This window comes from Suillus clintonianus, assembly GCF_016758775.1.
Source record: "Suillus clintonianus strain FC179 chromosome Unknown DEU56scaffold_91, whole genome shotgun sequence".
NCBI classification, from domain to species: domain Eukaryota; kingdom Fungi; phylum Basidiomycota; class Agaricomycetes; order Boletales; family Suillaceae; genus Suillus; species Suillus clintonianus.
The window spans coordinates 1,429-28,803 of NW_024539315.1; the positions used below are offsets into that span (position 1 = coordinate 1,429).

Sequence of the window (27,375 nt, forward strand, 5' to 3'; positions counted from 1 at the left end):
ACTGAGTCCGGTTCAATTTTCGCTGGTCACCCGCCAAAATCACGTTGGATCGAACCAACACTTTTTTTCCATCAAAACGTCTAATTTAACTCAACCAGTGTGTGTGCTCGACAAAAAAGTTTGATTTTGATGGGTTAGATCAATATATGGGTATCTACTTGTAGCACTAATACGGGTTTTTGTCTCTGGCAATCCAATTCTTCCATCTCATCGCTCCCTTTCTGACTGATTCAGATGTCACCCGAAAACGAACAATCTCGGAGTCAGGCTGGCCCTATTGCTGAGTCCACTGCTGTGACTGACAAAGGCACGAAGACCAAACCAAAAGTACTGAGTGTGAGCACAAAGACAGTTTGGAAGTCCAGTGACGATGCTGTGTTGATAGCAACACTTCTGAAGGAACGGGAGGAGGGTCATCAATCTGACTCAGGATTCAAACCGAAGTCATTCATTGCTTGCGCGGAAGCACTCAAAGGGAGTGAGAAGACAAGTGGAGGTGTTGCGAAGACATCTGGCTCATGTCATGATCATTGGGGAAAGGTATGTCTTGTATTCTAGTATTCGTGCTACATTCTAACTGTGCTCTCAGCTCAAAAAAGACTTCGCCGTTGTCAAAAAACTCCGGGAACAATCTGGATTTGGCTGGGACAATACTTTGAAGATTGTAACTGCCCCGCCAGATGTCTGGGAGAAATATCTCGCGGTAGGTGGATCTCATCAGATCAGTGCGAGGTGCTGACCACCATACATCAACAGACACACAAAAAAAGCCAAAGTCTGGAGGAAGAAATCTTTTCCACTCTACAACAGCATCCAGATTCTAGTCGAGGGGATTGTTGCAACTGGCAAAAATGTTTTTCGTGTGGGCATGACCACCATGACTGAAACTGTTGACACCACACTCCTGTTCAACCATCCTGCTGATTCGGGGGAAGATAACCAGATGTTGGATGACAAAAATGATGAGGTATGTATTTTCTATTCAAATACATGATTTGTTGGCTTATGGCTATCTACCAGGATGTTGATGACTTGCAGACCATGACACCCATCAAACCCAACAACCGGAAGTGTTCGGCTGTAGAAATGACACCGTTTGGGAGCAGCTGCAAGCGACAACCAACTGGTCGTGCCATCCGTTGTTCTTCAAGTGGTCGTGGCTCAGGCACTGATGCCATGTTTTCGGTTGCAGGAGCTATCGAGACACTCGCCGATAAATTCAACGAGTCTGGTGGGCTCACTTCTCCAGAACGTTGCAGTGCTGCCATCCACTGTCTCGAAGACGATGATGACTTGTCCGAAACTGAGCAGGTAGCAGCTGTTCATTTGTTCTCTCGTCAGACTGCAATTGCAGATTCATACCTTGTAATCAAGAAAAAGTCTACTCGCACTCGTTACATTCAGTCAGAGTTAGCCGAGTTTAGTCTAGGGTAGTACTACACTCTGTGCATTTAAAATGTACTGATAACTATCCGACATAGCTTTTGCAATGGAATCCCTAAGCTCCGAAGCCTGAACTCGTTCTGCAGATGAGATATCACCTCCGAGATCCTCAACCCCATCTATCACTGCCCTGACAATATCACCATAGGGAGCCTCACGTGCTTCCGGGAGGTCGTCACTGTCGTAAATACGGATGAAGTTGTGTAGTACACAGATAGCAGGGACCATCTTTGCCTGTGTCGTGAGATCATACTCAGGAGAAACCACAAGAAGCCGAAAACGCCTCTTGACAACTCCAAAAATTCGTTTGATGACATTACGGGCTTGTGCATGACGCAAATTGAAAAGTTCACGATAGTTTTTGGGCCTAGACGAGTCATGAGAAAATAATAGCTTGATAACATGAATGAAATACCGTAGACCAACCCTGCCCCACTCGTTTAGATGGTATCATTCTCCACGGTATGGGATCATGAGCCCATTGCAAATCGGAAAGCCTGCATCAGCGAGAAAATATTTACCAGGGGGGATAGTCAGGTTACTTCGCCGAGCATCCTCGTAGATGTGTCCATCAGCAGCACTGCCCTCCCAACCACTGAGAATATATGTAAACCGCAGATCTTGTGAGCATGCAGCAAGCACATTCTGCGAGAGACGACCTTTTCAGTTGCGATAACGTGCCATGGCATCATCAGGAACAAAAGCATCCAAATGAGTCCCGTCAATTGATCCTTGGCAGTCTTGGAAGAACAGATAAAATTTCGGGTTGTCCTTGATCTCAGGTGTGAGTGGGGTGGTCGTGTCAGGAAGTCGTTGTGGGTACAACAATCCTGCTGAGCTGCAGGGAAATGTTGGGTCTTGCTGGCCTTGGCTAGTTCGACCCTAAAGGGTCTCTGCTCCAGGCTCAGTGCTCACAGACATAAAATCATCAAGGAAAAGGCAGGGGACTTCAGACTGGACTTCAGACTCTAACTGGTACTGGTGCAAAGTGGAACTTGATTATGTCAGCAGTAAGAGTGCAAACATAAAGTAGGTAAAGTGTCAATTGTGAGGCCAGAAACTGGAGGTTTCCTACATCATACATAGGCATTATAGAAAGCATCAGACGTGAGGAGGTCGAGAATGCAATGGATGGCTCTTATAAGCAGAAGTCAAATTCTAAACTCATCAATAATTAATATGGTGGCGCACTTTGTGAGAGTACTTGGACTGCGCTGAAATTGTTCTTCAAGATGACGCTGGGGTAGGCCAGTTACAGCAAGATACAGCAATATTCCAAGCTGCTCTTCAGCCGAAACATGTCTTGTGTCGTGAAGGCCATGTTTGATTAGCTCACGGAGAAGGGCCTGGAATACATGTTTATTCATTCCCATTGCATCGTAAAAATGTTGAGGATGGCCAGCCAGAAGCTCATTCAACCATTGTTGGCCAGTGAGCTTGGAAGTATTTTTGGGAGTTTTGTCGTAGCAGGCAGCATAATGATGTTGAGCAATGGAAGCAGCAGCGAGTGCAATAGCGATGACAGCTGCCCGGTTTTTCTTCATTTTCGAGTGTGCAAAGTGCTTTCGAGTAGCGTTGATTACCATCAGCAAGTACAGTAGGGTACACTAGAAACAAACTCGCTGCCCAGTTTGGGCCATTTCGCTGGTCTAATTTAGCCAACCATCAATTGAACCTGACCAGCGAAAATTGAACTGGACTCAGTTGCTGAGCTGGGCCTAAGTCGTCGTCATCTATCATTCAGTGTGCCAAGTCCAAAATCGCCTGTCTCCACGAGTCAGAGTCAAAAGAAAGCACACAACAACAACGAGAGTACACACCAGCTAAATGTGGGCCACTGGGTTGTTTGGAAGATTCAGGTGTACTGCCGAGACTGGCATGCAGTCCTAGCCCAGGGTCATAGCCCAAGCCATGAAAGTTATCCTTCCTCTCGACAATGATCAATGGTGTATATTGAGGGGTGTATGTACATTTCTTCACTTCCTCGTCTGACACCATTTTATCCATAGGCCAACACCTTGCCCAACGCGCCAGCCCATCTTCTCGAGAATGCAAGTGTCTACAGAATCTTTTGGTGCTGGGAGAGAGACTGCTCAAGTGAAGGATAAAGTGAAAGTCAGCTATTAAAGATTAGATGTGCTTGAGAAAGAAAACAAGGTAATGATTGAAAACAGTCTAAGGTAAACACAAAACTAGAACAATTGTAAGATCAAGTAGGAATCAATGAAAACTGAGTATGAAGAGTGAATGAACATCACAGGGAATAGATAGTGGCAGTGTTGTCAATGTTGTCACACTCATACTCTGCAATAGCCTTGAGAAGAGCATCATGGACATGACTGTCACCTGTAATGCTGTCATTGTCAGGTGCACGCTCATCAGAGTCGTCCAACAATATCTGGAATTCCATCTCCTTTTGAGATGCCGCCCAACCTTTGGTAAAGTTGAGCCGCTCTCTTTCAGGAGGAACTTGACAATCTGCAGGGCCTCCATCAGCACTGGGGAGATGTGATTCTGTTTCTTAGTGTTGGTTTTACTACTTGATGAGAAGACCTGTTTGCACGGAACAGAGGAGGCCTGTATGGGTAGATAGTCCATCGCAATAGTGAATAGAGTTGGAAAAACTGTCTCAGAAACCTGTCCGACCCATGGCGGTCAATGACGAGAGGTTTAATGAGGAGACACGCAGTTCTCACCTGCCGGAATACAGGGATATTTCCCCCCTTGCTGCTGAGAGGAGCCGTGTTGTATGCTGTGAACTCCTGATTGACTGTTTGGGGACCCTCATGGACAATCACTAGCACGTTCATATCAGGAAGTCCATAGTGGCGTGAGCCTAGCAAGCGTGGCTGCTACTGTGGCACTGGAGGCCGGACAGCTTCAGCAGGTTTCAATGCTGCTCTCTTGGCATGCATCTAGGAAATATAAAATGATTAGTTCAAACTTCAAGCAGTGGTGTTGGTGAATTAGACGTACCAAGTCAAGTGTGAACAACTTGGTATTGGACAGATCAAAGTCTGGACATGAGACGTCAGAGGTGTCACACTGAGACATTGCGAGCACCGTACGGATGATGTCGTTGACGTTGATTGTCGAGGCAATTATACAAAGTGTCAAAGTCCTACACTATGTGAAATTTTCCATCACTATGCTAACTAGTTTAAATCTACGAGCTTTTTGTCCAAACATCTCAGTCATCCTACAGAGACTGAGATGTAAGCTTATGTTCCCTGTCTTCATTATATCAAGTAGCTAACATGTTCCATAGAATTCTATCTAGGTACTATACATCTGTACGCAGATTCATCCTACAGAGACTGAGATACTTCTATCTAGTTCGCTCTCCCGTGTATCTGCTCGTCTCTGATCACCAGACTTGGCAGCACTACTTTGGGCTTCACTCCAATGGTTTTGAACCCACAACATCCAGATGGCAGGATTGAGGACTACAAAGTCATGTCAGAAATCAAACACCATCAACAATTTGCCGGACTCACACATTGGGACAATCATGGAGACCCACAGTGATATTCTGCAGTTTGATATCACCATGGACATAGTTGTGAAATATCATATGCTTTGTGGAATAATTCAATGTCCTCGGTATTTTTTGATAGCCCAGGCCGCTTATGTACCGTCTAGGCACCACTTCGTAGTATTTTGCTTATAACTCATTGCGATCTTGAGCAAAAAATGTCATGAGACTATGGAAAGACTGCCCTTGACAAGGGCTACAACTTTGATTTTTTTCGAAAAAATTTTCATGGTCTACCATAGTCACTCCTTATCAAAATCCTAATGGTAGTAGTCAAAAGTGCGAAAATTTTGCCAAGTCTTTCCCCTAATGAGTTTCCTTAACTATTGTGGGAATTTGGGCAGGACGCTGCACAAATTCCCACGGTTGACTTTTACCGTGTAAGTTTCTCTCAACTGCCTTCTCTTTCTTCACTCTTTTCCTTAACTATTGTGGGAATTTGTGCAGCGTCCTGCACAAATTCCCACGGTTGACTTTTACTGTGTAAGTGCTCTTAACTGCCTTCTCTTTCTTCACTCTTTTCCTTATTTTTGTTGTGCCTCTTCCTTCTTATTTCTCCTGCCAAGTCCTGGGTGTTGGTGGTTGGTGGTGTTGTTAGTGAGGCCTTTGATGTTGGTTCCTTCTCCCTTTGGTGAGTCTATTCTTCTTTCCTTTGTTTTTTCTCTGACGCTCTTGCTCTGCTTCAGCTCTTGCTCTTCTCTGGCCCTCTCCCTCTTCTGCTCCTCCCTCCTCTCTCTCTCTCTCTCTCTCTCCTCTCTCTCTCCTCTCTCTCTCTCCTGGCTGTCTCTCTCTCTCCTGCTCCTCTTTCTCTCTGGCCCTCTATTAATTTTCGAGTTTTTTTGTCTTTTGGTAAGGTTATTTTTCTTTCTCTTGTTGTTTTTCTAACTCTATTTTGCTAGCTGTCTCCCTTCCTCCTACTTTCTCTCCTCTCCTCCCTCCGCCCTCCCTTCTCTCCTGCTCTGTCTGCTCTGTCTGCTCTGCTCTGCTTTCTCTACTCTCCTGCTCCTTCTGCTCCTCCCTCCCCTCTCTTGCTCCTCCTGCTTTCTCCTCTTCTCTCCTTTCCTCTCCTACTTTCTCTCCTCTCCCACTCTCTTCCTCTTCCTCTTCCTGCTTTCCTGCTCTTTCTGCTCTTTCTCCGCCTGACCTAGTAGTTACAAATTAATGTAGAAGTTGTATAGTAGATAGTTGAAATATTACTGCTTTGAACAATTTTCCTGGTACTTGAGCGCTATGATGAGAGAAAACACCTATAGTATAGTTGGAAAACAAGGATCTTTATAGTACTTTCATAGTAGATCATGTACTTTTATAGTAGAAGGTCGTCTATAGTGAAGCTTTATAGTTTGTAATAGTTAGTTATAATAGGCACCTTTCTATAGAATCTATAATGTCTATAATGTCTATATAGAGCTATATAGCTCTATATAGACAAAGGGGTTTTTCCTGATGAAATCTTGACTTGTCGTAAAATCAAACAACCACACGGCAAAGGCCCAAAAGCTCTCCAGAATCCTCCTCTCTCATTAGTCATCCCCCTTCCAGTTTCGAAGACAACATTGGACACTTTGCCACAAAGGCAAGAACACATTCTGACAGTACTTGACAATGTCCTCACGTTCATGACCATCTACATATTGACCTTTTTCTTCTTCCTTCCATCGATAGCCCAAGCTTCGACAGGGGACAGCCGCTGTTCTCTCCACCGTATTCCTCAGATCGCAATCAAGTCCTCATCCTCATCCTCAATGCCTTTGCAGGTGACTTTGTGATGACTCCGAGATATAGGCAGGGGTGAGTAGTAACTGTGGTGTGTATGTGAGCTGATCACTGGTTGTTTGTCCATCAGGATATGAGCACTTGTTTGAAGCTTAGCTTCCAAGTCCCATGTGCTTCTTCCACCAATTGTATTCTCCATATCTTTGAGAGCAATGCGAGGCAATACCGCTGGAGAGTCCAGCAGTTCATGGCTAGTAGGTTCCTCGGTCAAGTTCTCCAGAGTTGGTAGAAAAAATGCTGCTGCCGAGTGCTGGAGATGATTTTTTGTATGTGGAGTGTGTGGGGCACATGTGGAGAGTGGTTCCCCGAACCACATTTCTATGCTTGATGAAACAATATCCTGAGATGTCATACTAAACAGCTGTGCATCATGTGAGTACTCATTGAAGTTGCAAGGCTCAAAAGCTCATAGTACACTCACATCTTTATTTTCATTGGCTGTCTCCAAGCCAACTCTAGGTTTCTTCAATGTTCTCCATGCTGTGATATTTTCGCACCAGCGCTTTTGAGCCTTGGTTTTGTTGCCCATCATGGTACTTGTACTGCAGGATAGGTAGGTGTGGCACTGCACAGCAAGAGCTTGATTGAATCAGACTTTGGCCTCTCATACACATTTAATAGAAACAATGAAATTTCTAATTTACGTCTTTAGTTCTGGCACTTTTCTCAATGCTTAATCATGCAGGCCATTATTCTACATCTATTAGCATTGTCAAATGTATTTACAGCTGTTTGCATAAATGATGACAGTACACGACTTTTTGAGAAAGAAGAAGAAATAAATAAATCTTACATACACAGTAGTAAATAATGTGTCCCGCACGTATGTGAGCTACGATTGTGTTGAAAATGACAAACTCAATATCCTCTAGTTCTATGGACTCTGACAACAATTTGATAATGGCGGCTGTCAGGGGCCAGTATGACATCTCTCCTGAGGATGAAACTATTGTCGTAGAACCCACCTCCGAACTAGAATCACCAGAAAAAGAAAAATGCGGCCCTGGTCGCCCTCCCAAGCCCAAGGAAGGTACAATTGTTCGAAGTCCATTGACTATTGAATTCCTGATTGTGAGACCCTGTTCTGTACCTCCAGCACCACATAATGTCTCGATCTCGTATACTCTCATAATGTTCTCCTACTCGGAAATGAAGAAACCAAAAGCAAGGAGAAGCGGAGAACCTGCCATCATCAAGTTTTTGAATGACAAGCCTTTCGATACCCTCAAAGCCCAAATACTCAAATGCATCTCGGAAGCACTGAAACCGAAGAAACTTGCCTATTACAATTATAAAGTAACATTCACAGTCGCATGGCACCAAACATTACCATTATCCTTGAAGAAACAGTCGGAATTCTATCACCTTCTTGAATGTTTGTCAAAAATGAAGGCTCCTGCAGCAAAGATTCTCGTTGAGGCCTCAAAAAAACCTGATCCACCAACAGTTCATACATTATATGCATATATGCTGTTCAATTCTAAGTTTTACAGCCAAAAAAGAAATGAAAACATGACGGGGGCGAGCAGACCAGCGAGGACAGTGATACGAGCCAGGGAAGCAATAGCGACAGTGATTGGAAGAAGAAGAAGATGAAGGTACCATACATGGAAGTCATGTATCTTGTTTGTTGTGACTGACATTGTATCCTCTCGATCACATAGAAAAAGGACCCTAGTGAACTCCCACTCAACGTCGAGCTGTCAGTGCATATGAAACTCTTGCAAAATTGATACATGTGCAACAAACTGGTGTAGAGAGTCACCTCTCCACAGGCTCATACCATGGTATATATACATCAACTTCACACCTATCCACAGGTTAGCGCGACCCATTAGCGATGCGCGCGATGTGCGAAAGTAATCTGACACAACGGTATATGGAAAGTGATACCAGTATACCTATTGGTCAAGCTAAGCCTAAGGCTAGTTTGACCCTAAAGGGGCCTGCTGTCTGAAGTAAGAATGATAGTTAGTGTCTTTAGGCCAAAGGAAAGATAACCCGAAGGTCGATACTAGAGTCCGATGCGCGGGAAAGTGCGTGTCCGGTGCGTGGGAACAACGGACTGTGCGCGGGAACAACGGAAACGGACGGAAAGTGACGGAAAACGTTAAGAAAGGAATGGCAAAGGTTCGGGTCGTAAGGAATGGGTAACCCGATGTATTGGGCAAGGTGTCAAGGTATCTAGGTATCAAGGGATCATGCCCAGTCAGATCCTACTCCACGCTCAGCCAGGGATATACAGTTACATACAGTGGAGATACATGCATATACACGCGTATACACAAAATGGTTGATTTTTACAGGACATGTATCTTATGTAATGATAAACAGACAGTCGTCATGCCTGCAGAACGCACACAACGTGAATTCACCTGTTCGTGTACCAGGAAATGCCATGCGAACTCTCCTCGACAATGGTCTTGCTCCCACAACATGGATGTCCGCCGATATTCGCGCCCTTGAATTTGTTTGCCTCACAATGCGTCAAGCATTTGTCCACTTACGACTTTGCGACGGACATTGGAAAATAGATACATTTGCGAGCCGACACTATCCTCAATAGACGTCCCGCCCAAAGGAGGACCACTGTGCGATTATAAAGCAAGAAAAAGTTGAGGTGAATGTGAAGCCCGAGCCAGCATCTCAAGACTATATCCCAACTGCTGGCACATCCAAGCGGGCCCTGTCCATTGCAATCTCTCCTCACATACGCACCTCAAAGAAGAAGAAAGAGGTCCATCGCATCTCATCTTCGTCACTTACCACTCTGGCGACAACTACACATTGTCCAATCATGTTCGACAACCACAACTCAGGCTCACAGAACCAAATGTCCTACGGAGACGTCGCCCAGGCCCTCGAGCAGCATCTGTCCCTCAGTGTGCTCTCACACCGAATTCTGTCGCTGTTACTGTCCCCCGTGCTCTCTCACCGTTCGTCTCTGTCCCTCGTGCTCTTACACCATCTGTCTCTGTCCCGTCGGATGCTCACGCGGATGTAGGGGGCGAGATGGTGGTACCGCCCACAATTGCTTAAATTTCTGCACTTTCATCACAGTTCTTAATGCCCATCTCCCATTCCACTCGTTCGCCTCACGCTCCGAGTCAGTTTTGTTATGTACTAGTATGTTTCTCGTATACCTGCACTCGTCCGCATCACATTATTCGTTCTCATCCATGCCTCACGCACATCTCCCATCATGCTCGTTTACCTCACACTCGTCTGCATCGCATTATTTGTTCTCATGCACACCTCACGCACATCTCCCATTGTGCTCATTTGTTTCACACTCGTCAATTTTTGCTATGTAGCCAGTCGCCGTGTATCATTACAACCGTTGCAATTGATCCACACATATACAGGTTGATACAGGCTTGCTATATTAGGTTTAATTCGATACAGGTTGATACATACATTGGTTGAAAAATACAGGTGTATACAGGCACTGTATGCGTCTGTATACGCCTGTAGTAGGATCTGACTGGGGATCATGGACCAAGTAAATGGGAAGTCCCACTAAACAAAGGTAAGGTATTTGGTCCATATCCTATCGTCCTATATACTAACTACGTAGAAACCCGGAGTCCTATAGGCGAAAATAGCATCAGGTAATGAGGTCCGATGTTTTGTATGTAAACGGACATGAGGCACTGCGGTCCGTGGGAACATATGTAACAGTGCTATCTACAACATCAGTTATGTGTAAAACTTGACTACTCACCAGTGAGAACACACGAGGACGGACTGGACATAGGGATAGCGGGTTTCCGGGTAGTCCGATGCGCGGGAACAACGGATTATGTGTGGGAACAACGGACTGTGCGCGGGAACAACGGACTATGTGTGGAAACAACGGGTTGCGTCGGGTATGACAGGAAACGGACTGTCAGTGGGCTGCCACCATAAACCATCTAAATGCTCGATTGTGAGGCTAGGGAACACATGTTTCCTACAGCGTCCCAGCTGCAGTAAAGAGACCCAAAGGTCGTGTTAGCAAACGCCCCTTGGGTTTCTTGAGTAGCATTATTCTACAGAAACATGGTTAGCTCAGCTCTTTTGCGATGTTTTTACACCTACAGGAGTCAACGATGCACGGTACAGTGACGAGTATAGCATCTCCGTGACGGTGGGGGGCGAGTTCACAACATCGATCTCGATCTTGCCGAGCTTCTCAGAGCCTTGGACACCGTCTGAATTTTCTCAAAGGAACTTGTGCCAATTTCCTCAGCATTGGCGCAGGCCTGGTCTGTCGATGCGAATAAAATGCCCACGCGAAGGATCGCTTCCTCTAGATTTCCCTCATATGAGATTGGTAGGGTGTACCGCCTATTAGGTTCTGGAAAAGATTGAGGCGGGTCTGAGCGAGTCCTCTTGCGTTGAGGCTGTAGCTGATGAGCATATTGTTAGTTCAAGTATATACCACCAGTGCGCATGGCTCACGTATCACCCGTCCAGATGCCGTATTCACTTAGCTTTTGAGCTCCGCTGTTCAAGAGATCATAACAAGCAAATGCTTGGTAGTGATCCGAACCGGGACCAAAGCTAACGCGGAAATCAAGCTGATTTACCACATTGCTGACCAAAAGGATATTTGATGGCTTACCTGGAGCCGTAGTGGTCACCAATTGTGATACGGCCATTTTCTGGGTTGATATCGAGGGTCCCACCGCCAATGACGCTGGCAGGTCATTGGCTAGGTCGAGCACAAAGTACGGTTTCGAGCCCCGCGGGAACGTGAAGCGCTCTAGCCCAGCACGACGCGTCGACATAGCTTCTATCTTGATATCATTATCCAAATTCAGCGAAAAGTAGCCCGGGTATGCGTCCACTCCCTTCATTTCAGTGCCTAGGACTCCATACAATACAGGACGCCATACCATCGCTATCGCTCTTCCCGTACCTCTCACGCGCCTCCAGCGTGGTCGGACGCGCATCGAACCCTGAAGGACAGAGGAGGGACATGACCTCAAAGTTACCATACGTCCCGAGGGAGGATCCCGCACCACTGTCAAGCCGTGGGCTCGTGCCGCGAGCTTTCTGGGACAGATCCGAGATGTTTATCATGCATTATATTAGATGGGCGCATGACCTGGGGGACAATGCTGATTCTTACCCACTGGTGCATAACCCGTGAAGTCGGTGGTGAATTTGACCTGGAAACAGTTGGGTGCGCTGCTGTAGTGTTAAAAATGACGAAACCGAGTTCGATGACTGCCCTGCCAGATGCGTGAGTGCTTGCATGCTTACAGAGTGGGACTGCATAGAGCCTTGGATAAGTACCGAGTTTCATGAATAACATGGGGGAAGGAACACGCCTGGTTGGTTTCAGCTGAGGGACTTGGGCCATTGACGAGCAGGTTCCCGCTACTGTCTCGAAACCAGGACTCGAGAGCTTCAGCTTCAATATCTCACTGCCCTAAGCGACTAGTGCGATAGACCCCAGCCGCTCAGAAGGGGAGAGATCAATAGGAAATCAGCTGCGCCTTTAGCTGGCTGCTGCATAGATCGGGTTGGGAGCCCGCTTGAGGACTAGGGTGAGGGATCAATTGCTGAGGAGGGAGACGACTACCAAGCTGTAATCACATGATAACAGAGGTCAGGGTCATGTGTAGTCGGCAATAGCTGAATCGGTGATGCAAATTTTACCAGGTTCTTTCGAAAGCACATTATCGCTTCCACTGCCCTTCTGACTCAGCCCGCGCGTTTGCCTCACCCAGCCCGTCCCGAAGCTTTGAAACTGGGCCCACGAGTGCTCGATGCGTCAGGGTGCTCTATGAGCACCCTGCAAAGGCTGACGCTCTTGCGCTCACCCTGGGGAAGCTTCAGCAGCTGGAGGGTGCTGTTTAAAAAAAATTATTCGGTGGCTGGCGCTGATGATTCACAACTGGGTCCCCGAGTGCTCAATGCGTCAGGGTGCTCTATGAGCACCCTGCAAAGGCTGACGCTCTTGCGCTCGCCCTGGGGAAGCTTCGGCAGCTGGAGGGTGCTTTTAAGCACCAATCGAGTCAAATGGAGACACAGCAGTGCCCTGATAAGTGCAACATAGTGCTGGCGCAGGGCGAATCAGCCATGGAAAAGAGCAATCTCTACATTGACATCTTTAACCATGATAAGGAATGCCTCGGCTGTTCCGTGGGTCATCTCGTCCCATCGGAAGTCAGGGACCATGGATAAGTCAATATGCAGAAGGGAGCGGGTGACGGGCTGCACTTTTGCTTGCAGCTGCAGCTTGGGGAAGCTGTGCACCGAGCAATGCGCGAGCCTTCCAGCATTTGGAATACCAACTGCCCAGATTCCCCTGTAAATTCTCATCTCCCGGCCGCCGTGCATACGCCTGCGAGATCTTATGGTACAACTCTGAAAGTGTCTTCGCGGCCGATGAAGACACTTATCGAGCAAGTGTTTGGTGCCTGAACTCGATCCCTAGCGCAGCCTGTAGGCGTTGTGGGTTTGATTTTGATAAGAGTTACATGCGAGGAGCGAGGAGATGCACTTACCGGAAGCATACCGCCCATGCCGAACCGCTTGACTTGTTTGAACGAGAGTAATGTGTCTTGGGCGATGTTCTCGATAAGCGCATACATCACGCACTCAAGAAGATTCTCTGCGACGCGGCTTATTTGTGCATGGATCTCGACGAGGCCTTGTGCATAAGCGGCCGTACTTCTTTGGTGAATGTTAGAGCGGGGAGCAAAATGCAGAATGAGAGAAGCTCACCGGTAGGTTGCGGCGTCTCAATACCAACCCATGTTTTTGTCCAGATTTCCCTCTCGCAAGGTTATTGCGACAGCGGCAGCCTGAGAGCGCCTTGCCCAGCGCAGTCACTGCTTTCATTAGTGCCTACGCCATAACTTGAGCATGCAGGGCAGTGTAAGTAGGAGGACAAGAAGAAATACCTTTCTATTATCCTCAACTGATACCCCGAAATTAGATATCACGAGGAGCAGCCTCGTATTCTTAACGTATGACAGTATCAGGGCCAGAACTGTGGAGCAGAAAAAACTACCCACCGAGTCGCGCAGGTCGATCAGCTCCTCCTTCCCCAGGGGGTGCTTCCTCTGCGACAAGCACTACCAGCCCATCCAGAGCTGCATATATTGCATGCAAAAATGCCTTGATAATCTTCGCTGTGAAGGCTGGTGGCACAACGTTCTGTTGCGCTACCCGCAACCCGCCCGATCCACTGTCTGTCGAGATACCACCCGCGGTTTTGAATGCTGATGTTGCGAGGTGGCGCATGAACGATTTGAGATGAGCGAGGTAAAGCACTGGGGATGGGGTGGAGGGATTGGGCATGAATGCTTCGAGTGCGTACATGTAGTTGGTGTCTAGGATAGTTAGTCCATAGATGCACAGGGGAGGGTAGAACACTGTTAGTAGCGCATACCTCTCACTGCCACCGCACACTCTCCACTAGTCCTTTCACCAGACCGCCTTCTCCGAGTTAACCTCTGAGACACAATCTCGTACCTCAATAATGATCTTGACCAGCCAATGAGCGGTCGTTAGCAAGTTTGAATGAGGTGGGAAATGTTCGGGAGAGTTGGGGGTCGAGGAGTTTGATAAGGTGTCCGAAAGAATAAAGAATTCTGAGAGGAAACTGATGCAGAGCTTGATGATGTCAAGTGCCATTTGCCTGCATTGGGAGGCACTGCGCCTCGATGACAATGGCTAGGGGAAAGCGTGACCATTAGACCCGAGACCACTCAAATGACACGAACTCATTTGAATTTCCCCTCCCGGAAACTCCATGCGATTTTCCAGAAGTTGGGCAGGGAAGAGACCATAACCTTGGAGATGTTTTTCACCATGCCCCAGATAGCCAGCCACACTTCATGACCGCCTGCTAGCGCTGAGTATGAAAGGCATGAGCAATAAAGCTTGACAAAAGGGATATGACAGCGCACCAATTATGGCTTCCGACACTTTGCTCTCCAGCGCTACAATACATACCTGGAGTTGCGGACCAAGGATCTGTCTTAGTGCATTCAGAGACGACAGATCAGGTATCGTGCGAGACTTCGTGGCTGTGGTGCGGGTCAGAGGAACGCGCCATCGATGCTTGAAACACCAGTCCTACAGGCAGCGCTCATCCGGTCCATAAAGTGCTTGTGCTGGCTATCGAAGTAAGTCCATATCGGGTCTTCAGCCCCATTCAGCTCCAGGAGAATCCTAGTCAACGCTGGTCAAGAACAAGGCACAAGCAATAACGAGTAGACCTACTCAACCCCTCTCTCCATTTCCTCGACGCTCCTGCCCGGTTCTTGCAACCGTGCCAAAAGTAGTGCCTTCATATCTCCCATGAACTTCTCAACTTTAGACCCAGCATTCGCACCCGCTTCAACAGGGAGCGCTCAAAACACAGAGTGTAGTGCGCAACTTTTGGGCTTTAGCGCTGTTCTTGAGGACGGTGGGGAATACTTGACTAGCCTTCGCGGCTGATCCTTTTTCGGAGTGCATCAAAAACAGGATTGCCGCCTTGTCGCTCAGTAAACCCTCACACATCTCCGCATATGTAGAAGCTTTGATGGCAGCGACCCAATCAAATTTATCCTCCAAGAGGACAAAGACAGCCTCTGAACGGGCATCAATGGATGACTGGAGATGTTTAATGCCCGCTGTAAGATCTTGGTTGGTTGCATTTGGATGCACAGCAGATTGGGAGGGGATGAGCGCCGACATCTCTGGCAGCGTATGAGCGACCGAAATCCCAACTGATCTGCATCCAGACTCGTCAGACTACAAGCATTGTTAGCACCGAATGGCGGGCTCAATGATGGCACAACATCAGTAAACTACAACTTTCTCACAGAGGTCACACACTTGGGGTTTCATGACAGCAAGCCACAGGACTCCACAGTTCACGCAGGCTCACAGTTAATTAGCAATGCAGCACTTTCAGTCACTCACAGTTCAACAGGACTCACAAGCAACAATGTTCCTTATACTAAGTGTTGTATTTCAAATAGCGGCATAAATTACTATGGCAAAGTGGTGTGATATACAGTACAACTCAGCACTCAGTGCGCTCAGCGCTCAGCCTTGGCAACTCAAACCAACTCGAACAAAAGCACAATGAAAATTGATTGCATACTATGTAGTAGAAAATCTGCGACTCGAGGCAATCATACTAAGTCTCGCATACTACATATAAACTAGTAGTACTGCATAGATGAGGACAACATAACACAAAATGTCGATACATGACTCTAAATCAATCGAGAACTATTGTGCCTTGCCGTCCGTGCGAGCCTGGAATCCATGCCTGAAGCATTAGAATCAACAACATTGCAAGAGAACATGCACACGTACCACGCGAACTTGATTGACCTTGTCCTCATAATGGACGATTGGGAGGGACGTGGGACCAACTGTGATCTTTGAAGATGATTCTTATACATCCCAGCCTGATATCTGTCTCATCTATCTTCTTCTCGGCTGCTGCTGCACGAACTTTAAGCAGGCTCGCAAGCACCTCATTTTCCCGTATTACGCAATCTACAAGCGCCTTCTGAGCCAGGAAAACTTCACGCTTGGCTCTTACAAGATCAAGCACGAGGCTTGCTTCAGAGTCAGTTGATTCGTGTACTCTGGACTATTGAAAATAAGGTGTGATGAAGAATAGTAGAAATGATGCACGAGAAGGACTCACAATTGAATTGACGGCTTCAAGAACTTCATATAGGTCACCGATACCGTGAGGTGCTCCCCCATTGCATTCATCAATGGAGCGAGGATAGCAAGTAGAATCGTCAGAGCAGGAAGCAAGCGCTGACAGCGATTGTAGAGTAGCAATATCAAACTTAGGCGGTGAAGATATCATGAGAACAATGTTACATCGGAAAATGCCGAATTCAGATCAACTTGCTTTTTCTCAAGTCCATGAGATATGAATATTAGCGCGCCATGGCACCAGCCCATTGCCCATCGTGCGGAAAAGAATTCAAGGATCATACCTCTGTCGCTTGTCATATGAGCCAACCTTGGTCTGGATGCAATAACTGGCTAGACGATTTAATCCAACTTAACTCTACCTTGCCACTCACTGAATATGATCCCATGGTGGTGGACAATGTCAGCAACCCTGATGTTGATGCTCCCTACTCTTATGAACATGGAGAGGATGTCAGTTATTATGATTTTGGGAGTCAAAGAGAGGATTTGGACTCTGGAGGCAGAACTCGGAACGAGGACAGTGAGACCAAAGTAACCGATCACTTTCCGGAGCCCCCGCTAGCTTTTGAGGAGGGCTACACATTTTTGCACCTATTCGATGCCGACAAAAACAGCATCTACCGTAAAACAAATGTTTACTATCCGTTCAGTGGTCGAAGGGAATGGCAATTTGCCGCATGGATTCTGTGTTCCGGCTTGAGCATGGAGAAAATCAATTCTCTCCTAGCGCTAGAGATGGTTGGTGTTTGATTTAAATATCACCATGACGGCTTCGCTGAAATAGTACTTAGATTGATGATCTACCTTTATCCTTCCGCTCAGCAAGAGAGCTGCGAGGTCGAGCTGAATCGCTCCCTAGCGGTCCGCATTGGAAGTTGCAAGTTATTCAAACATCACATCCCACAAAGTCTCCGGCTGTTCTCTACTGGCGGGATCCACTTGAATGTATCGCTACTATATTCAATCATCCTTTATTTCACAATCACATCGACTATACGGCTCGCAAGGTATACAGTACAGCACAGAAACCCTCTCGGATATATACCGAATGGATGACAGGTGATCACGCCTGGGAGATGCAGGTGTGTAATATGGCGCTCTTGAAGTCATCGTCTCATCTATTCTTGAAGTCGGTGCTTCCCCGTGGCACAACTCTCCTTGGTACTATTCTATCCTCGGACAAGACATGCATTACTGCATTGTCAGGCAATCATGTTGCACATCCTGTCCTTATCAGCCTCGCCAATATCCACATGGCCACACGGCTCAAATCATCTTCCAATGCTTTTCTTCTCATTGCCCTACTACTGGTCACAAAATTCATTCACAAGAACAACCGAATGAAAGGCATGTTGCAGGATCGGCTCGTTCATCACTGCTTGAATGTTGTACTACAACCACTGAAGTTGGCTGCTCAAAACGGTGTTATGCTGTCAGATCCCATTGGTCGCAGTCATTACTGCTTTACTGCACTCGCTAGTTATATTGCCGACACCCCTGAAGCCATGATGCTGGCATGCGTCAGTGGAAAGACGTCCCCAGTGACCATGGCAATGTACAAACAATTCGGGGATGCCTTCCAACATGAACCCCGGACACGATCAACAACTCTCGAGCAACTAGAAATTGTACATTCGCGCGCTCATCCAGATGATCTCGAGGAATTCTTCCGTGAAGCGCAGAAGTTTTGCCTAAACGGTGTGGATAAACCATTCTGGCGGGACTGGCCACTAGCGGAACCCTCCCGATTTTTTACGCCCGAATCACTGCACCATATTCATAAGAAGTTCTGGGACCATGATGCGCAGTGGATTATCCGCACAGTGGGAGGGTCTGAGATAGATTTTCGATTTTTGATTATGCAGCCCACTACTGGTTATCGGCACTTTCATGCCGGTATCTCAAAACTCAAGCAGGTTACGGGTCGTTGCCACCGAGACATGCAACGATCAATCATCGCAGTCAGCGCAGATGCAGCACCTCCTGGTGTTGTTGTTGCTGTACATGTGCTCATGCACTTCAACTATCTTGTGCAATCACCGTGCATTGATGACAAGGATCTCAGTCGCATCACAGCTGCACTAGACGAGTTCCATGCAAACAAGCATGCAATCATCGCTGCTGGTGTCCGCCGGGGGAAAGGTGGTAAAGTCATTGACAACTGGCAGATTCCTAAACTCGAGCTCATGCAGAGTATTGTCCCCAGCATCCGCAACTCTGGCGTTATAGCACAGTGGTCTGCAGATGTCACCGAGCATGCGCACATCACCGAGGTCAAAGACCCTGCAAGATCCAGCAATAATCACAATTATGACCCACAAATCTGTCGTTATCTTGATCGCGCCGATAAGTGCAATCGATTTGACCTCGCTACTAGCCTTTTGGATCACTCAGAGGACCTGGGAGTTGTTGGGGAGGAAATTGCCGAGGAGGATGACGAGATTGCCGAGGAGGATGACGAGATTGACAATGATGCGAATGGCTTTCCTGCAGAGCTACTGTCCTCAAGTCGAAGACCCGATCAACCACGTCCTATAACAGATTACTTTTCGATTGCCAAAATACTCCAAGAGAGGAAAATCGGATCAGTACCCATCCCACTTCGTTCTTTTGTCGTTGGGCCCACTGCTCTTAATCTTGCTTACAATCCATCTATCAAGAATGCTACTGTCGATGAAATTGCCATTATGTTCAGCCTACCTGACTTGCGGCCAGCTATCGCCGATTTTCTTCACCGTGAGGCGACCTATGGCAATGGCATCCACTCAATAGGTGGTCCTAGAAGGGCTGCACATGACACTGAGCTTCCATTTGACAATGTTCAAGTGTGGTTTAAAATCCGTTTGCAGGAGACCGAGTTTCATGATCCCCGTAATATTCGACCCGCTCAAACACTTAATTGTGCACCACCTAGTGATCCTTGGACCTTAGGTCGTTATGATACGGTCATTATTCAGACCAGCTCAGGGCATTCCTGGCCTGCCAGTGGCCTTTCAGGTATGTTCTTTCTGTCTTTACTGGCGATATTCACTAAGCTAAATCCCCTGCAGGGCACTCCATCGCCCAAATCAGGCTCATCATTCGGCCTCTTGGCAGAAGCAGGACACAATGGGAATGGGACAATCAATACTTAACTTACGTCCAACGGTTTGACATCTCCAGTGAATGTGATCCAACCACTCAGTTGCATACACTGAAAAGAGCGAAGCGCTCTAATGGTACACGGATGGGTGACATCATTCCAGTCTCTCAGCTCAGAGCGCCTGTCCATCTCGTTCCACGTTTTGGTGCTACTGCAGACACGCGTCTCACGGCATATAATAGCATGGAGCATGCGACAGAGTTTTGGTTAAATTATTTTTGGGACAAACATTCCTTTTTTGCCTTATCCGAGTAGTACTTAGTGCACCAAGTTCATACTTGATAAGTACCATTTTTGTAGGCTAAAATCTACCCTTTGTGCTTGGGGATGCTGTTGTAGAATGTGATTTTTTTTTCTGATACACAGTCATGGCGCCTGCAGAACACAGCAAAACCGTAGACTTTGGGGTAAAGTTGGCATCGTTGCTGTCGGCTCCCCGCATCAGTGATGTGCCTACGCTGGACAAACTCACTGATCTCGAGCTCAATCAATTAATCGTAGAAGAAGAAGAACCAACCAATGGAGACCAGCCTCGGACTCTCAGTCATATGTTATCGCGGATTTTCAGGACATTCACCCTTGAAGTTCCAGATGTCACAGACCTCCAGGTGCCATTACATAAAATTCGTTATCGGGATACCAGACTACGCAATAAATTCGCTCACCTGGATGAACAGTCCATGGTTCCTTTGTATGACACAGAGACCTCTAGATGGAACTGGGCACTTCCAAAATGCCATCGTGAATCCAACATCATTCAGTTACCCGATATTGAAGAGGGTGGAGACGGAGAAGAGAATAGTGGGGCAAACGAGGAGTCTGGGAGTGGGGGTACTACTGGCGAGGACCCGTCAACTCAACTTGAAGAGCCCCCTTGGGAGGTCGGCACTTTTCCGTGAAGACTGAACAAAGACGTGGATGGATGGACGAGCAGACGAGCAGACGAGCGGATGAGCAGATGAGTGGACGTCCAGATCTTCGGATGTTCGGATGTCCGGACGAACCGTGGGAATCCGGACATTGTACCAATGAGTCAGGGGAAGCAGGGCGGATCCTGCTGAGGTGTACGTTCGATGGAAACTGGGATGCAGGGCTATCCTGCTGAGGGGTAGGGAAAGGGGAAAGGTATGAGCTTAGCTAACTCTCGGAAGTCCGGATATTGTGATCAGGGGCGATGGGGTATGATTGGGTAACTGATTCAGGGGGCTCCGTGTCCGGTATATGACAACATCTTATCCTGTCTCGTCTTCGGTAATCTTGATTGTATCGGGTACAATCCTACAATCAGTATATTCACAAGACGCTTCGTCCTGTTCAGCTCGAAATTCCGAATCTTCGCCCTTCTACTTCTACGCAGAAACGACTCCCACAAGCCGAAGTGCACGGTTCCGCAGAAGGTCCAATCGAAGACAAGACGATCATCGACGCACCCGAGTCTGACTTAGAGATGGACGTAGACGTGGAGATGAGCTCAGACTCAGAGGAGATCCTCCCCCCAGACCCCCCTCAGCTAGAAATACCCCAAGATCCTCTTCGCGCATCTTTTTCAGACCCGATTGGCAGGATCAGGGTGAAAAACCACACATACGATATCCTCGAAGTCATATTCTCCAGTCAGGGGCTTGTTGGGCGTGGCACCGTCTGCTATTTAGCCAGGAGGGACGATGAAGAATATATCATCAAGGATTATTGGGTCCTTGGGGGCAAAGATGATGCGTTGAACGAGGTTGAGATGCTGCGGGAGATGCAAGGGGTCCGTGGTGTGCCAAAACTAGTCGAATATTGGCTTGTTAAGATCGCGCCCAATGAGGTCGATGAAACAATGAATTATTGATACAAGGTTTGGGGAAGTATCAAAGGCACTTCTCGCACGCATGTTCGTTTGGTTTTGAAGCCTCGCGCGCGACCTTTGCATGCATTCCAGACAAAATTAGAGTTGGTGAGTGCTCTTCAGGACATTGTCAGGGGTGAGTATTCATTTATATCTGGTCCGTCTTGTCGAGTTCACTGACATGTTTCTCAGTTCAACAGATAGCGGTCGAGGATTGTGGAGTTCTTCATCGTGACTGCAGTCTTAACAACTCTATGATCGAGGATGATGGCAACAGGACCAATGGACTCTTGATCGATTGGGAATTCGCTGTTCATATCACTGCGGGTCAAAAATACACTATTGGTGGGACGGTCAGTACCAATTTACTTCTACAAGACTCAATGTGCTCACAGAAAAAAATAGGGCACAATACCTTTTATGTCACATTCACTTCTGTGGCAGCTCTCAGAGGCTGTTGGTGATCTTCCAACATCTGCTCGCAGCTGGAAGGTAAAGGTTGCCTCGCCTTCCCTCTCAAAACCGCCCCCCCTTATCCTACACCACTACCAAGATGATCTCGAATCACTTTTTTACGTCTTCGTGTGCATCTGCATTGAATACAGGGGTCCCCTTGGAGTTAAATGTGATCTATCGGTCAATAGGAAACAGGAGTGGTTGCCACATCTATGGTCCACCAACACGCTCAAAGCAGGCAGTAATGCGAAAACTTCGTTTTTTTTCCACCCCAACGCAGACAAACTCAAGAAACAATTTCACCCGTACTTCAAGGAGCTACTCCAACTTGCGATGCAGTGATATGACTTGATCAGGAACAAGGGACCATCGGGTGTAGTAACTTTCCAGGAGGTCCTCGATCTGTTGGAAACATATCTCGCTGAGCTTCCGAAGGATGAGCCTTCCCCCGAGCTTCTGTTTGCAAAGAAGGTTATTGTGGCACTTCCGAAAAAGAGATCTGTGAGTGAGGCTGAGGGTGATGATCGGGATGATCATCTAAACAAACCGCCAATTACAGAACGTAATATAACTCACAGTCGCTGGACGATGGAGCCAATACCCCAGCCCAAGCGGAGCAGAACAACCTAATTTACGTATACCACAGAATTTTCTCATACCATGTAAACGTAAGCAGGGCATAGCTAGTTCCCACACAAGGTTCAAGTCAAGATGTGTACCATACATACGCGATGGGATATATATTCCATGAGTTTGACGAAAGGAGGTATCACACGTTTGCTCTCAGCCTACTGATTCTGACTCATTGAGTCACCCCCACTCACGACCTGGAGCTGCGCTGTATTACATTTGGCTCGCTTCAAGATGCTATGGTATTTTTTAAGCGTTTTTGAAGGTGCGATGGCGGCTTAGATTTAAAAGTGAGTGTTAGTAAATTGTTGGTGTGGTGGCTCATTTTCCCTCCTTCCCTTGTCATGCCTGGAAGCCCTAAGAAAAAGAGATCGAAGCGCAAAGTGTCGGACTCTGATCCCAAGGTGCCGGAAGGGAAGGCAGCTCTGGCAAAGAGAGCGCGTGCTCAGTCTCAGTCAATGATCGATGATGCCAATGACTCACAGCTTCCTCGACGAACAGAACATCGAGGTGCAGGGACAGGAGGTAGGGGCGCTCAACTGGAGAAAATAGGCGATATTTTGCATGCTCCAACGCGGACCAGCAAATCCAAGGGTGCCACCTCCCTTGATCCGGATGCTCCTGCAAACCCTCTCGCTCCAGAACCACCTCGCAAGGGCTGCGGGAGTCGTCCCAAGGTATATTTTCTCTTATTTGTATTGAACAATACTAACGAGACATGCAGAAGAGACAGCCCCCTCCACTGTATAGCCCTTCAGAAGAACCGAGAACCATGACTTCCAAATCACGCTCAAAGAAAAACAAGGTGAGTTTTTAACGCGCGAATGATCATGTATTAATTTATATGCAGACTCCTGTCGTTTCTGCCCCAACTTTCGAGTTATCAAACCCTCCACCCACTTTTGCACTACGGGAAACTGGCGGACGGTATGGATTTTCGCCACCGATTGTCCCCCCCAGCACGGAAGGGCGTCATAGTACACACCCTGGTAAGTCATTGCCTATTTCCATTCAGGTTGAGCTGAAAAGTCACAGGTTTTTTGAGAGAAGCGCTACCACCCCAACCTCAGGCGGTAACCGCTCTCCCAACAGATTTTGAATTCCAGTATTCTCACGACGAAGGTGACCAAGTTGTTGAGAACACTTTGGCGGTTGGTGGTGACGTGAGTGACGATGGTACGACAATGGATCAAGAGAGTGACTCCCAGGTATAATCCCACTAATTTGTTGGAGTACACTAATTTCTTGTTCAAGCCAAATGACGTCTTGAAGCTTCACCACGAGAGAAATGGCCATCCCCGACTTCCCGATCCTGCTCTCCTGGAGCTTCTCCGTGCTGCTGAGGTAGATCCCTCCAACTCAAAGGTGAAACGGAAATCGAAGGTGGTCGGTGGATCCAAATCCAACGATGAAGGGCCCAAGGCCACCCAACTGGGTTGGTATAGTTCACACTGGAAGAGTTTTCTCGAGGACGCAAAGGTGGAGTGTCGTACCCAGCAGGCATTGGAGAACCCTTTTCCGAGCCTTGTTCAAGATCTGCCGGTCTCAATCACAGAGTCGCTCTCAGCCTCTCTCGTGCAATGGCTTAAAAATGGTCAACATGTTGATGCTGGTAAGCTACTATCTCCCTCGAGATATTCTACTGACTCGAGGTGTCTACCAGGTGTGTGGCCTGCACATAAGCCTGACATGGCGAGGCTGGTGTGTATGTCTATTTTGTGGTGCGCCTCATGTCTTATTTTTTTTCTAGCTGTATGACGACTTAGCAACCTGGCGTTCTGATCTAAAGAAAATCACCATCTCCATCGCACCTTCCGCATATGGTCTTTCCCCGCCAGATAACATTCCCATTCAAGAGCACGCAGCTTGGATTCAAGCTGCCACTACAGAATTACTGAAGGACGGTGGATTTCTGCGCTATGGAGTAGATGAATTGGGGAAAACTAGGAATTTTGCGCACCCTGCGTTTTTTCAGGCCATCATCCTATTTTTTTACACTGGATCTTACCGCATTGCTCATAGGCGACCAGCCATTTTTCGGAAGGAGGTACCGTTAACATGCTTAGCTCTTGTTTGCACAGTGGTACGTCCTCAATATTGACGTGTCAATGTTCTGACACATTATTTCAGTTTAATTGTGTCTTCCAGGGCCTCGAGAAAAATGGTCATGGCAAGTCTTATTCGAAGTTCACTTCCAAGGAGTATGAGTCCATTTATATTTGGCTGCTTGGGCTACTCAATGATGTCATGAAAGACCCATATCACGGTCCGAAGCTGGTGCGGCAGCTTCGTGAATGGGCCAAGATTGGATGGTAAGGAGTATTTTTGCATCACGTTTGGTGCTAACGAATTTATTTAGGGCGGAGGCATCCAAACTCGATGGCATTGACACGTCGAAACATCGCCACCTGCGCGTCCAGCTTGATTGAGTCCCCCGGCGGCATTTTTTGTAGTCATCACATTCTCGCATACTTGTTTGTCTCTTGTTGCTCGTCGTTTGCTAGTATTGTTTCCCACTGATTGAATATATCGTCATTTGTTTGCTACTGTACCCGACTCGAGTAAGCCACCTTCTGAGTAGTTTGTGAGTACCTGGGCAAACATGGACAGATCTGTACAGATCTGTACAGAGAGACAGAGAAAATAATGATATTGAAGACCTGTTTGGTCCTCACTGGGCGGGTCTGTGGGTGTCTGTGCAGAGATTGACAGAGAAAGTTCTACTGTAGCAAACTAGCTAGTAGGGACCAAGCTGTACATATGGCGCGCTGTCCAGATCTGTACAGATCTGTACAGAGCGCGGTAATTTACTGATGAATGACGCCGCCAAGGCCCAGGAGGTCACCATCGTTGGATTGGGAGGTGAGGAGGTCGGAAAGATATCCTCCAGGTTGTGATCTATCTCCTCCCATTTCCTATGCAACAGTCAACAGTACACTTAGACAGTGGATTCTCCCGTTATGTCGGGTTCTGGGATGATAATCTATGGGCCTTGAGGATAGAGGCTTCGTCGGCCGTGATGTTAATCCTACCCATCAGAAAAGGTGGAAATGCTTTCAAGTTGTTTCGGAAACCCCACTGTGAATTGTCCCCAGGTAGCACCAGTTAAATATCTGGGAGATCAGTGAAGTAAGCAGCACTGGTAGTACTACAGTTGCGGACAAGCAAAGTCACCAATTTTGGTGACCAAATTTTCTTGACTTTAACACCTGATCTAATTCATTTTAAACATTGTAGATATGTTTACAACACATGCTAGTGTAGATTTGTATGAGCAGAATTTGTACAACTGTCAATTTGACCCGAGCCACACCCGAAAAATTGGCGGTACCCCAAAAAAATCACTAAAAATCCGAAAAAATGTGGAATCAACTCCTTTCGCTGACTTGAATGTGATTCCGGTTTCAGAAAAAAGTTAGATCCAATATTTCGAGAGGAAAAAAGATGCATTGCAGACCACTTGAACCTGCAACTGCTCTCGGACATGCCCCGAGGCCGTCCAAAAAAGAGGCAAAGAAACATCTCTGGCCTCCATGGACAGCAACAAACACCTTCTCTTGTCTCCGAAGCCTCGTTTACCACTAGTGGTGGATTGTCTCCTGCAAATAGCCCATGTCAGTCCAAGTCAGAATCAGCCGAGCTTGAAGGCACTACCCATGAATTTGATGGACTGAAGATTAATTTCGAACAAAATTATTGTGATGATTCAGATGGCTCTGATATTGATGAGGAGCTCGAGTGCGAGATGTTCGAAGACGAAGAATTTGGTTGCAGGCTTGCAGAGATGGTCCAGAAGGAAGATGCCAAGCATGTGGACTGGATTCCCGAACGACTGACAAGGAAAGCACTCAAACGTGCAGCGAATCGTAAATGTGAGTGCTGTTTCATCAAAATCATGGACACCGACGTACAATTTTTGTGTAGCTCGTCCGACGAAATATAAAACAGGCCCTGATGTAATGAGCAAATCAGTGCGTACTCAACAACAATACCGAGCCAAATGCCGTGGACAAAGTGCACTGGACACTTACGGGTTCAAAAAAGTGATTGCCTCTGCTCAAAAGAAGGCTCCCCTACCTCGCAACTTGGAACTCACAACACCATTGGAATCAAATCAGCCACATATATCTACGATTCCCCGTGTTCGCAGCTCGTCCATCCTTACTGTATCTTCTGACTCAGACCAAACCTCCACCTCCCAAAATACCACAATGGATGATGAAGGCACACCTGGTGTGCGAGACACATGTACTGCCGGGACCGAAGAAGACTTGGATTCAATGGATGAGTGTGAAGCTGAAGAGTGGGAAGAAGAGCTGGATGCGGCCATTAGTGGGCACAACGAATTCCGAGACTGGAAAACACTTCGAGATCAAATCAAAGCCGACTTGAAGAAGAACCACAAATCATTACCCCTTTCTGCCATTAATCAGCTCATGATCCTGTCCAATTTCGCAACACTGCGACTAAAGGGTGCTTCTCGGATTGGTGCCAGCGTGGAAATTGCACGGCAGTGGCACGAGGGAAATGGAATCTGGTTTTCTTGTCGTGTTCGTGCCCTTGCACGTCATTACCAGACATTCGAGCAACTTCCGCGAGAGAAACGTGGTGGGATCACTAATGCCCAATCATTCCTCCATGATGAGTCTGTGCAGACTCGCTGTCGCACATGGTTGTCAAATGTGCCAACCGGTAAAGTCACACCTCGTGGCCTTCAAGATGCACTCCAAACAATTATTTTCCCTGAGCTGGGAATTGTCCCAAAGAAACCAATATGCGAGCGAACTGCCCGTCGCTGGCTCATCAAACTCGGGTGGCGACGAACTATTGTTCGAAATGGAGTTTACATGGATGGGCATGAGCGAGAAGATGTTGTCAAGTATC

The 27,375-nt window shown here is 47.3% G+C and overlaps 9 protein-coding genes across 9 annotated transcripts; 6 read left to right on the forward strand and 3 right to left on the reverse strand.

Moving 5' to 3' along the window:
- Positions 1-234: 234 nt before the first annotated feature.
- On the forward strand, positions 235-1,434 carry DEU56DRAFT_744042 (uncharacterized protein; the record flags this gene model as incomplete). Its single annotated transcript, XM_041349049.1, has 4 exons — positions 235-540; positions 590-725; positions 771-967; positions 1,021-1,434. The coding sequence occupies 4 exons, from the start codon at positions 235-237 to the stop codon at positions 1,432-1,434; spliced, it is 1,053 nt and encodes a 350-aa protein (XP_041204337.1).
- Positions 1,435-2,657: 1,223 nt separating this feature from the next.
- On the reverse strand, positions 2,658-2,897 carry DEU56DRAFT_696249 (uncharacterized protein; the record flags this gene model as incomplete). Its single annotated transcript, XM_041347223.1, has 1 exon — positions 2,658-2,897. A coding segment is annotated over one exon (240 nt), but the record flags the coding sequence as incomplete, so codon positions are not given.
- Positions 2,898-5,529: 2,632 nt separating this feature from the next.
- Positions 5,530-6,124, forward strand: DEU56DRAFT_825852 (uncharacterized protein). Its single transcript, XM_041354311.1, has 3 exons — positions 5,530-5,734; positions 5,768-5,912; positions 6,092-6,124. The coding sequence occupies exons 1-2, from the start codon at positions 5,588-5,590 to the stop codon at positions 5,861-5,863; spliced, it is 243 nt and encodes an 80-aa protein (XP_041204339.1). The 5' UTR covers positions 5,530-5,587; the 3' UTR covers positions 5,864-5,912; positions 6,092-6,124.
- Positions 6,125-7,564: 1,440 nt separating this feature from the next.
- Positions 7,565-8,711, forward strand: DEU56DRAFT_759423 (uncharacterized protein; the record flags this gene model as incomplete). The annotated part of the gene is made up of 7 exons (XM_041350317.1): positions 7,565-7,581; positions 7,627-7,784; positions 7,851-8,200; positions 8,284-8,352; positions 8,419-8,456; positions 8,512-8,574; positions 8,651-8,711. 7 exons carry the CDS (start codon positions 7,565-7,567, stop codon positions 8,709-8,711), a joined length of 756 nt encoding a protein of 251 aa, XP_041204340.1.
- A 2,482-nt stretch (positions 8,712-11,193) lies between these two features.
- Positions 11,194-11,595, reverse strand: DEU56DRAFT_962853 (uncharacterized protein; the record flags this gene model as incomplete). Its single annotated transcript, XM_041359365.1, has 3 exons — positions 11,194-11,299; positions 11,361-11,435; positions 11,471-11,595. 3 exons carry the CDS (start codon positions 11,593-11,595, stop codon positions 11,194-11,196), a joined length of 306 nt encoding a protein of 101 aa, XP_041204341.1.
- Positions 11,596-12,850: 1,255 nt separating this feature from the next.
- Positions 12,851-16,580, reverse strand: DEU56DRAFT_962854 (uncharacterized protein; the record flags this gene model as incomplete). The annotated part of the gene is given in 18 exon segments (XM_041359366.1): positions 12,851-13,124; positions 13,255-13,423; positions 13,503-13,597; positions 13,654-13,742; positions 13,768-14,085; positions 14,145-14,208; positions 14,228-14,368; positions 14,548-14,609; positions 14,665-14,697; positions 14,838-14,929; positions 14,981-15,110; positions 15,184-15,496; positions 15,581-15,627; positions 15,685-15,704; positions 15,852-15,901; positions 16,070-16,128; positions 16,157-16,352; positions 16,410-16,580. 18 exon segments carry the CDS (start codon positions 16,578-16,580, stop codon positions 12,933-12,935), a joined length of 2,241 nt encoding a protein of 746 aa, XP_041204342.1. The 3' UTR covers positions 12,851-12,932.
- Positions 16,581-16,663: 83 nt separating this feature from the next.
- On the forward strand, positions 16,664-19,829 carry DEU56DRAFT_744061 (uncharacterized protein; the record flags this gene model as incomplete). The annotated part of the gene is made up of 5 exons (XM_041349052.1): positions 16,664-17,170; positions 17,224-17,514; positions 17,563-17,911; positions 18,056-19,429; positions 19,483-19,829. The coding sequence occupies 5 exons, from the start codon at positions 16,664-16,666 to the stop codon at positions 19,827-19,829; spliced, it is 2,868 nt and encodes a 955-aa protein (XP_041204343.1).
- A 113-nt stretch (positions 19,830-19,942) lies between these two features.
- DEU56DRAFT_916696 (uncharacterized protein) lies at positions 19,943-22,491 on the forward strand (the record flags this gene model as incomplete). Its single annotated transcript, XM_041357892.1, has 6 exons — positions 19,943-20,455; positions 20,893-21,384; positions 21,415-21,541; positions 21,598-21,758; positions 21,811-22,166; positions 22,218-22,491. 6 exons carry the CDS (start codon positions 19,943-19,945, stop codon positions 22,489-22,491), a joined length of 1,923 nt encoding a protein of 640 aa, XP_041204344.1.
- Positions 22,492-22,835: 344 nt separating this feature from the next.
- DEU56DRAFT_759427 (uncharacterized protein) lies at positions 22,836-24,920 on the forward strand (the record flags this gene model as incomplete). The annotated part of the gene is made up of 9 exons (XM_041350318.1): positions 22,836-23,168; positions 23,216-23,296; positions 23,342-23,480; positions 23,527-23,654; positions 23,746-24,103; positions 24,155-24,192; positions 24,242-24,574; positions 24,622-24,803; positions 24,851-24,920. 9 exons carry the CDS (start codon positions 22,836-22,838, stop codon positions 24,918-24,920), a joined length of 1,662 nt encoding a protein of 553 aa, XP_041204345.1.
- Positions 24,921-27,375: the final 2,455 nt, after the last annotated feature.